This window comes from Macrobrachium nipponense, chromosome 28, assembly GCF_015104395.2.
Source record: "Macrobrachium nipponense isolate FS-2020 chromosome 28, ASM1510439v2, whole genome shotgun sequence".
Lineage (NCBI taxonomy): Eukaryota > Metazoa > Arthropoda > Malacostraca > Decapoda > Palaemonidae > Macrobrachium > Macrobrachium nipponense.
Window position 1 is genome coordinate 14799764 of NC_087217.1, and position 11614 is coordinate 14811377.

Sequence of the window (11614 nt, forward strand, 5' to 3'; positions counted from 1 at the left end):
AGTTCGTGGAATCTGCCTGTAACGCCTTTGACAAGAGCTCCACCGGTCAGCTGGTCCTTCAGGGAGTTAAGGACAACGCCCACGCCCTTGCGAATGGGTCTGCCCACGGGAGACATGAAATGAAGGTGTGTGAAATTAAACTCTTTTTTTTCACGAATGAGATCAAAAGATTCCTATTGCAATGGAATTCATTTAAGAAGATTCAGATAGTTCGCTTTGCCGTTGCTGTCCTGTTTCCTGCCGCTGGTGACCTTAAGCTTTACATTTTGTACCTCTTAGGATAGTCGACTGCAATGGCTCGCATATAAGGTGGACAAGGTCTAGGCCTAGCAAACTCGTCTCAAAACCCTTGCTGAGCACCGAACGCTAATGGTGTGTGGGGAATATCTCTCTCTCTCTCTCTCTCTCTCTCTCTCTCTCTCTCTCTCTATATATATATATATATATATATTATATTATATATATATATATATATATATATATATATATATATATAAATATGTACAATAGATAGATAGTTACATAATTAGATTCATACATATATACATACATGCATGTCTGTATGTATGTGTGAGTGTATGTATATTTTTCATTATTAGCACCATCCTGTTTTTCTTTTGTAATTCAGCGACATTTAATTTTTTCTTGCAACCACTCTTGTTATTTCCTTATCCTTTATTTTGCATTCATCATCGTCATTAGCTATACACGGCCAATTCAGTTTTTCTATATCTCGCAAACATCTCCACCGTCTTTCTCTCTTTCGTACTCCCATGAATGCCTTACTTGTAACCTTTATTCTTTATTCATTTTCTCCAGTCATTTCCAAGTGTACGTCTCTAAAGTTTGTAGTCTCCCAGTTTTATTCTTTTTATTAACCAAGTCTTCAACTTTACGGAACACCCCAAACCCGATTTTCCGGTATTATCGTTTGAATTCACCTAACTCAACTTATTAGATTCGTGCGCTTCGGTAAAATCTTATTTTGTTATTGTGTTTTTGGCCCTTACTTTACCTTTCCATTTTCATCACAACAGACTTCAGCTTTATTCTTTTAACCCTCTTTGTTTTATAGTTTCCTCCTGTTTTGGAGCCCCCTTTAGCTACGATTTCTGTAGACCCTATTATGTCATATTCATCATAGTATTCTATACTCTTTGGTGTGCTTACTGTTATTGGAAGTTCTGTTAGTTTCATCATGATAAAGCTAATTATGGACATCACTCTCACTGACGACTATTCTTATTATTATTATTATTATTATTATTGTTATTGCAGGCATCGCGGTCTCCCTATAAAGCGAGCTGGGGCGCGCAATTCTCAGCAGTCTTCAAACGATGCATTCTCGAAAATGTCAGGGATCGTATGGTGATGAGGGTCAAACTCGCTCAGTACATTGTGAGTCTCGTGTTCCTTCGTCACTTAATGATCCTTAAGGCAGTCAAAGGCCCTTTTAATTGTATAGGATGATTCATTAAATGTAAAGATTTTATTGATTTTTATATAATTACTTGTAGATTTAATGGGTTAGTATACTCAGTAAGTGGACAGAGGTGACAAGAAGGAAAGTTTATGTAGTCAGAGGTGTAATTATTACATGAAAAGCCTTTAATGTGTAGATTGAGAGTTCAAGAGTTTAGTGACCAAAAATACGTCATTGCTTTTAGAATTAAATGAGATAACGGAAACAGAATGTTAATGTTCCAGAGAGCATACACAATGAAAACAAGTGATCCATGTCACTTACTCGTGTCTTGCCTTTGATACAAAACAGCATCTGCATTACGAGTTTACTCTTCTCGTTCTTACCAGATGATATCGCTTATCGTGGGCTTGATTTATTTCGACCAAACGTACAACAAGAAGGGCGTGGACAACATCAACGGCGCCATCTTTCTTATCCTCACTCAAGTCAGCTTCAGCTCCTGCTTTGCTGTTGTCAGGGTAAGTCCGGTCAGGTCAGGTCACGTCGATGGTAAATCACTTCAGGTTGGATATGAGTGTGATTTAGTTGAAGGAAAGCTATGGTAAATAATACATACACACATTTATACTATACCAATATATATATATATATATATATATATATATATATATATATATATATATATAATATATGAATGAATTTGGTCATATCACCATGATTCATATACAAGTTATACCTCCCTTGTTGGCCGTGTGGTTTGAGGCGTCACTGAGTTCTTGTCTATTCATTGGTTCGATCCCACCAGACGACAAACTTGTTATCAACTAAAATATTCCCCCTCGGTTAACAAATATGAAAATATATTGTTTGAGAGGTAGAGTGAATTGGATATTAAAGGACATTTGTAGCTTAACACTTATGTATATATATAAAGGTATAAGCCACGGAGGAAAGATAAATAATGGTGTTTCTGCAAGATCTTTCGACTCAACGTCTTTTACTTAGCAGACAAATTGACTGACATGAGAAATTCAGAGTACAGGAGAGGTCGTATAAGTGACAGAGGGATTATAAGGAGATTAGTACCTAGAATCCAACTCACCTGGAGAATGAGTAACCTTTCCAAACAAGCATAAACATGAGTACAATTTAAGAACAAAAAGATTAAGTCCAATTGCTCAGACACAGGGACAAGACAATTAAAGGATTATACAGGACGACAGCTGACTACATTCAAATCTTTGATAAACAAAAACTTATTCACAAAACATATTAAACATACATATACAAAGAAAATATCTCTAAGGCAACTAACTTGAAATTAAGTCTGTAATTATATTTTTGAGGTCATTCTTAAACAGGATACAAATACAAGAATCTAAATGGAACAGGCCACGACTAATATCAAAATTACAATGGGAAGTAAGTTGTATTATGGCAGATTCTTAAAGGTTTCGTGATAAGACATCGTTTGATCTTGCAATTACTGAACTACCAATCCAATTTATCTGGTGGTTGTTTTCACTTAAATGAATGGATATCGCATTAGATGTTTGCCCAGTTTTGACAGAATATTTATGCTGTTTTAATCTTACTTCTAAGCCCTTGTTCGACTGTCCGAGATAAAAGGAGGCGCAGTCCATACATGGAATTTTATATATTGTTGCTTTCCCTGGGGCCATTTTTTATTAATATTCCTTTTAGTCTGTTATTATAGGAAAAAAACAAGGTTGACCTTAAAGGCTTTTAACAATGATTTAATGGTTTCAAATCCGTTAAAATAAGGCAAACTGAGAATGTTCTTAGAATTTTCTCTCTCCCTGTTATTTACACTATAAAACATTTTGTGGGCTTTATTATAGCAAATATCTAATATATGTGAAGGATAACATAAATCTTTCCCTATTTTTCTTATGTATTCAATTTCTTGATCCAAATATTGGGGACTGACAATGCGCAATGCTCGTAAAAACATAGAAGAAAAAATTGATATTATGATGTTGTTAAGATGGTGGCCTGAATAGAAATGAACATAAGTTAAGTTGTTGGTTGGTTTCCTATAAATACTGAATTTACATTGAAATGGTTCTCTGTGTATCATAACATCTAAGAAAGGGAGGCAATTGTCTTTTCCCAATTCTAGAGTAAATTTAATCGATGGTACCTGGTTATTTAATTTAGAGAGTAAATCATTTACATCAATACCAGCAGGCAGAACAGCTAAAATATCATCAACATATCTATACCACCTTACAGGAATATAAATGATATTAGGTAAAAAGCATTTTCCAAAGAATTCCATGTACAAGTTTGAGAGGAGTGGCGATAAAGGGTTGCCCAATTCCATGCCAAATATTTGTTGATAAAATTCACTATTGAATATAAACTTACAATCACAAATGCACAATGTGAAATTGAGCCAGCAGTACTGATAATAGGTCGCATAGGGTTATTTTATTTGTGTGTTTTGACTAATCCGTACAGGTAAGGTAGCGTAGGAAATTTGACTGACAATTTGCCTTGTAGTTCTGTTTTATCTTTAAGGATTTTTTTCACTGTGTTATTAAAGTTTTTTATGACTTGATCAAGGGGATTTTTTGTTAGTTTTTTTATAAATCACATCATCATGCTTAGCATTGGCAGCTCTGTAAACAATACCTTTGATTATGTCAACATGATTTTGAAGAAGATCATAATATTTTTCAAATTTACTTAGGGATGGCGCAATCATTAAAGCAGAAGGTCAACTCGTTATAACATCAAAATATCAATTTTTTCATCTATGTTTTTACAAGCATTGTGCATTGTCAGTCTCCAATATTTGGATCAAGAAATTGAATACATGAGAAAAATAGGGAAAGATTTATGTTATCCTTCACATATACGTATTAAATATTTGTTATAATAAAGCCCATAAAAAGTTTTATAGTGTAAGTAACAGGGAGAAAGAAAAATCTAAGAAGACTCTCAGTTTGCCTTATTTTAACGGATTTGAAACCATTAAATCATTGTTAAAAGCCTTTGAGGTCAACCTTGTTTTTCGTTTTTCCTATAATAACACACTAAACAGAAAGTTAATAAAAAAATGGCCCCAGGGAAAGCAACAACATAATATGTAAAATTCCATGTATGGACTGCGCCTCCTTTCATCTCGGACAGTCGAACAAGGGCTTAGAAGTAAGATTAAAACAGCATAAATATTCTGTCAAAACTGGGCAAACATCAATGCGATATCCATTCATTTAAGTGAAAACAACCACCAGATAAATTGGACTGGTAGTTCAGTAATTGCAAGATCAAACGATGTCTTATCACGAAATCTTTTAGAATCTGCCATAATACAACTTACTTCCCATTGTAATTTTGATATTAGTCGTGGCCTGTTTCATTTAGACCCTTATATTTGTAACATGTTTAAGAATGACCTCAAAGATATAATTACAGACTTACATACAAATTAGTTGCCTTAGAGATATTTTCTTTGTATATGTATGTTTAATATGTTTTGTGAATAAGTTTTTGTTTACCAAAGATCTGAATGTAGTCAGCTGTCGCCCTGTATAATCCTTTAATTGTCTTGTCCCTGTGTCTGAGCAGTTGGACTTAATCTTTTTGTTTTTAAATTGTACCCATGTTTATGCTTGTTTGGAAAGGTTACTCATTCTCCAGGTGAGTTGGATTCTAGGTACTAATCTCCTTATAATCCCTATCTGTCACTTATACGACCTTTCCTGTGCTCTCAATTTTTCATGTAAGTCGGTTTTTCTACTAAGTAAAGGACGTTGAGTCGAAAGACCTTGCAGAAACTCCGTTGTTTATCTTTCCTTCGTGGCTTATACCTTTCTTTATGGATTTATCACGTTCTAAACTTTCGTGATTCAGTTATACATACATATATATATATATATATATTATAATATATAGTATATATATATATATATATATTTATATATATATATATATATATATATAGCTATCGGCTTAAGAATTCTTTACAGACCTTTGAAGCTTAGTCATGCTTTGATATACATAATGGAATCTCTCTCTCTCTCTCTCTCTGGTGAAAGATATTATTTTACTCACTATTAGATCATTTTAAATTACATGTGCTTTATGAAAGCATCACTTTTTAAGTTTTACACGTTAGCTAGTTAATGTTAACGACGATGATAATGCGTATGTATATAACACATATATATAATATATACTATACATGTATACTTGCGTGTCTGTGAGTAATAGATACTCCTAGCTGAGTGAGGAAATAAACTGCACCTTTGTTCATTCCACTTACTCATGAATTCCGAGTAAGTTTTGGGCACACGCGCATGTACGCTTACATAGACACACACATGCACGCTCACACATACACACACACAAATATATATATATATATATATATATATAAGATATATATATATATATTGCTATATGTATAAATAAATATATATTATATATATATATATATATATATATATATGTATATATATATATATATATATATATATAATATATATATATATATATACCATATTATTAAATCTATTTTAACTCTGCAGTCTCTCCTCTCCATCCTTGCAGTCCTTTTGTGCGGAGGGTCCCTCTCTTCCTTCGGGAGCACTTTAACGGGATGTACCGAGTGGACGTCTACTTCCTCTCCAAGAACCTGGCCGAGTTGCCCCTCAACATTTGCCTCCCCGTCATGTTCGTCTCCATCTCCTACTTCATGATTGGCTTGAACCCAGAGGCTGACAGGTTCTTCATACATATGGGCCTGGTCGTGCTCACCGTCAATGCTGTTACTTCTTTTGGTAAGTCTTATTTAGTTTATATATTATTTTTAAGCTTTATTCCTTTTCGTCTCCTATTGATTTGGTTTTATACGTTTATACTGATCTTTTGACAGTGATCCATATCCGACTTTGATGGAGGATGCTAAATTATTTATTGAGAAACTGAGGCCAGTTTTAGAGGCAACCTACTCCCCTCCTCTAACAGTCTCAGAAGCTTTAGACTTACTTCCTAAAGAAGAGGAACCAGGGAAATAGAAGCGAGAATAAAATGATAACGATCGTTAGAGGGAAAGAAGCAAGCGATCTAGCGGCTTTTGCTTTGTGACATGGCTTCTTTCTCAGTTCGATGATGGTTTTGTTTCTGAATCTTGAAAGTCATATTTCTGTTAATTCTCTTTTTTATTCGTTTTACTAACTCCCGTAAGTGAGTAATGCCCACTTATTACTTGTGTGTCATACCTTAGGCTTGTTATGCTAGTTGTTTGATTGCATTGAAAATATCAACTGCCATTATTAATAGTTTCTTCATGCAGCTCCCATGTGCTCTCAACTAGGTTTATTTTTTATTTGCTTTTTATTTCTACCCTCTGGTCACTTGTCTCGGTTATTTACCTTCCAGTAACACTAACTTGCTTTAGTTGTGGCCTTCAAGAGCAATCTTAACAGGCAGCCCTCGAGTAACTCAGAGATGGCTCAAAGGTCTGGCTAAACTTTTTAATTATAACAAAAATTCCCTCTATGTAATTAAATTTGACCCAATTTTTCGCACAGGCTTCATGATCTCATGCATTTCCAAGAACGAGCAGGTGGCGTCAGCTTTATCCGCGCCTCTGCTCATTCCACTTATGCTCTTCGGGGGACTCTTCATGAATAACGAGTAAGTTTTGTACACTTGCAATTGCTCTTACACATAAATGCACGCATATATATATATAGGTAAAAGGCGATTAATATATATATATATAAATATATATATATATTATATATTTATATATATATATTAATCACAAGCAGGCAGTATCACCGGAAATCAAATGATTACGATAACCTCATTCATTGGGGATTCAAGCCGTCGGTCGACCACTGAGGCAGAAGGTTAGTCCAGTAAAGTTCTGTAAGTTCTGAAGGCATAACAGGAGAGGAACCAGATATACGGCTGCATATGCATGGTACCGTAGTGAACACCACAGTCTGCCACCTGGCCATGATTTCACCCCTCCCTACAACACCTGAGTGGACATGTTTAATCCTCTTACACATTATAAGGAGACAGTATCGCCCAAAAATAGATGTTTAGGATAACTTCCTTCCTTGGAGACTCAATCGTCAACCACTGCAGCATTAGGTCGATGCATAAGCCTGTGGAGCCACCGTGGGAATAAAAGGTATCGTAGGTGGCGCCACTGCGCCCTTACTTCGAATTTCACCCCACCCTCTTTCCCGCTTCACCTAAGGTAATGTACACATTATTAGCAGTTGCAGGAATGTCAGTATATTAAAGGAAGAATAGCTCCCGGATTCAAGGATGCATCCAACTTTGTTGACAATAAGTAAGTTCAATCGAATAACAGCAACGATAATTGCGTTAGTAAAACATCTCAAAGAAGGCGACAGACCATTGTTGGAATACCTTTGTGTGCGAGCGTTCTATTGTTAACTGAATACGTATATACGTAATGGGTCATTATTGTTTTTATTAATAATGATGCAAGTTTACCTTGTAATAGCATAGATAATACTATCAATGGAGAGTTGAATCCCGCAATGCCATTGTTCTGGAGCAATATAAAGATCAAAATGTTAAAAATCTAACAGGGGCTTTTGGAAGTCCTCATGATTCAATTTCAATAGCAACGTCCACTTCATCATTCAGCTTGGTGCCTGATTACCTCATCTGGATCAAATACATCTCGTGGTTCTATTACGGCTTCGAAGACTTGGCCATCAACCAGTGGAAGGGCGTCGACTACATCAATGCAACGACACCAGAGGGCGACGTTCTGGACGGGGAAGGCGTCCTCGAAATTCTGGGATTCGAAGAGGTGCGTGTCTGGTCATAATTTTATCTTTCAATGCTTGACAGAAATTTGTAAAATATAGCTAAGCTACAAGTGAATGATTTACAAATGGCTATACATATATTTTTTTTGCGGGGCTATTGTGCTCATTCTCCTTTCTGAAGCTGCACGCAAAATTATACACACATGTATACACATTTTTTTTTTTTTTCCAAAATAAAGCCGTTTTTCTGAAAGATGGCTTCAGAAAAAAGAAACAATAACGCGCGCGCGAACACATACTCTTGTGAACGAACCCCCTTTTTTTCAGAAAGCTTCCAAAACATTTGAATCTGCTACACCAACACAAAAGGTTCATCAGCAGCACCTTGAACACTCTACACACGCTGTACTATTCACTTCTATCTTGCTCGCATCTCGCTCTTCCTGGATATTAAGCAACTTTTCGAATTATACGTTCTGTCACCAGTCTCTCATCCCGCATTTTTTCCACATGATCAAACCACCTCGGAGCATTCTGATCTATTCATTCTCTTACATTAGCCTGTTTTTACGTTAATTATTTCCATACTTATTCTTTCTATTCCTGCCAGCACATACATTACACACAACCTGTTTTCTATCATGTACATTCAACATGCATTCTTCACTTCCATACAATATATATATATATATATATATAGTATATATACATACATATATATATATATATATATATATATATATATATATATATATAGTGTGTGTGTGTGAGGAAATACGTACGTAAACACACACACATACATGCTTATTCGCACGCGCTCACACACGCATTAAGCGAGAGGGAGAAAGGCGTGAGTGATAGAAATAGTGAATGAGAGGAAGAGAGGGAAATCTACTTATGTGTAACTCCTTCTTCATGTTACGGAATGATCTGCATTGTAGTTCCTCTTCTTGTTTTTTTCAGGATCATATGATCAGGAACGTGGTGCTGTTAGCCTCGCTACTGGTCGGTTTTCGCCTCCTGGCGTTCCTGGCCTTGCTCTTCAAAGCGAGGAGGGGCCAAGTCAAGAGTTACGAATGAGGACATGGGGAAAATGAAAAGTGCCGATAGAAAAAGCTCTTGCAGGAAAGGAACTGCAAACTGCTGTATATAAACTTCTGCTCATATTGCTGGACATTATATAATATATTATATATATCATATATATATATATATATATATATATATATACATATATATATATAATATATATATATATATATATATATAGATCTATATATATAATATAATATATATATATATATATATATATAATGATTATATGTACCTGTTACTGCTTGAGAATGCCTTTAAAGAAACGGAAAAATATCCTGTAGTCCGTTGTTTCACTTTCATTGTGGCCATATACTCAGTTATTCCTCGTTATATAAGCTATATGTGTGTATGTATATATGTAATATATATAGATATATATATATATATATATATATATATATATATATATATATATAGATATTTATATATATATATATATATATATATATATATATATATATATGCCAGATACTCATTATTCCTTGTTATAGAAGCTATGTGTGTATGATTTAGTATTGGATATATTATATATATTATACATATATAGAGTTTTATATATTTAAGTATATACATATACAATATAATAGATATTATAATATTATAATATAAGTATATTTATATATATATATATATAATATATATAATATAAATGAAATATATATATATTATAATATATATTATTGATATATATATATATTACATATGAGCCTGCCTCGTGTGGCCCAAAACGTGAAGGAAAATTTTTTACGGAAAAATGCAGAATAACTTACTTTAACAAAGGGAAATATGTTACTCTATAATAGGTCGATATTGAAACCAGCTGATTACGTTACATACATTTATTTACAAGAGGCCGTTGAATAGCCTGGGAAAAGTAAATGCAACTTGTCCGCACGTGGGACCAAATCTATAACATAAATGCTGGCTTCAAAAAGGTATCATTGTAATCTTGGTTACTGTAAGGAAAGCACTTGCGGGCGAGACAGGACACGTGACTCAGCAAATCTGGAAAAATTCCCAGATTAGATACAGCGTAAAATAAAGGAAAAGACTTCTTGCATAAAGCTACAGTTATTCAATTTTATCTAACACTGGGGAAGGACTCTAGTGTAAGGGAGATATTCCATGAAGGTTTAAACTTGAAACAGGTCACAAGGGCAGCACGTGGCCCGATGGAGACAAAGGAAGTTCAATCGAGAAGTGATAAAATAGGAGTTTTGAAAATGGAAATTAGCAAGAGTCGTCTTGGATAAATAGAGCTGGTTGGATTTGCACTTTCTAGACGTACCTTGGAAAATCCTGGAGGCTTGAACATGTGTCTGATATGTGAAGGGGGTCCGGCCTCCGGCGCCAACCAGCGTTTTGGACAAAGGGCTGACTTCCCGTCAGAGGTGTAGGCGCGTCCGCCTTGCTTTAGGTCCTGGCCACGACTGAGGAAGAATCTAGATGTTTTGGAATCTGGTTTTCACCCTTATCCTCTGGCATTGCCTGAAAAGTGAAAAACAACCAGCAAATTTGGAAGGGAAAGAGGTCTTATGGTAAGAGTCCCTAAAGCCCATATCGAGGCCTAGCTAATCCTGTGACCTGCCTGTCTTACCCTAAGCTCCGGTCTAAAACTGAAATGCATTTCCCGGTTAAGTTTGTGTTTCCCGCCTAAGAATCAGCTGATTTTAAGGAGAACATGGCTGCTCTTTTAGAAATAAAATGAATTAATAAACTCTGGGTAGACGAGAGGGGCAATAAACGTAATATATATATATATATATATATATATATATATATATATATATATATATATATATATAAATTTATCCGAGTTTCCAAGTTTCATCTAGTGTAAGGTAGAAACTTCCTCTTATCAGGTGCTTAGACTTTAGGATTTCCATTTGGTTACCTAAGCTATTCCTATAAGACTAGCGAACCTTGGCCATAAGGTTCAAGAGATTTTACATGTAATTTAAAAATGTCACCTAATTCCCTTCCTTTGACGTTGAACCACATATCATAACGAGACCCCAACTTTCATTGTCAACAACAGTTCGAGACCTCGTGAACTTATAGACTCATTACGCCATAGGAGCTTTAGCCAAGCGGCTTCCTGTTTCCAGCCCAGGGCCGGTTTTTTTTTGGGGGGGGGCCAAAGAGGGCACCTGCCCAGGAGCCTCCACATTTTAGGGGGCCTCAAAAAAAGGACCCAGGCTTAAATAATTTTTAATTTCAGTAAATATATAAGGAATAAAAGTTTTTTAGTCAGGAATAAAACAAAATCGTGGATGTTTATGATTTATCTTTTTTCATC

At 35.0% G+C, this 11614-nt stretch overlaps 1 protein-coding gene across 1 annotated transcript in view; it reads left to right on the top strand.

Moving 5' to 3' along the window:
* LOC135201448 (protein white-like) overlaps nucleotides 1-9397 on the top strand; it is a 36958-nt gene extending 27561 nt beyond the window's left edge. The window contains exons 10-16 of the mRNA XM_064230396.1: nucleotides 1-125; nucleotides 1279-1398; nucleotides 1813-1958; nucleotides 6023-6237; nucleotides 6991-7096; nucleotides 8093-8261; nucleotides 9184-9397. The exon at nucleotides 1-125 is cut by the window's left edge and continues 92 nt beyond it. Of these exons, the coding sequence (XP_064086466.1) occupies nucleotides 1-125; nucleotides 1279-1398; nucleotides 1813-1958; nucleotides 6023-6237; nucleotides 6991-7096; nucleotides 8093-8261; nucleotides 9184-9300 (998 nt within the window). The 3' untranslated portion in view covers nucleotides 9301-9397. The remainder of the gene's footprint in view (nucleotides 126-1278; nucleotides 1399-1812; nucleotides 1959-6022; nucleotides 6238-6990; nucleotides 7097-8092; nucleotides 8262-9183) is intronic.
* The last annotated feature ends 2217 nt before the right edge of the window (nucleotides 9398-11614 follow it).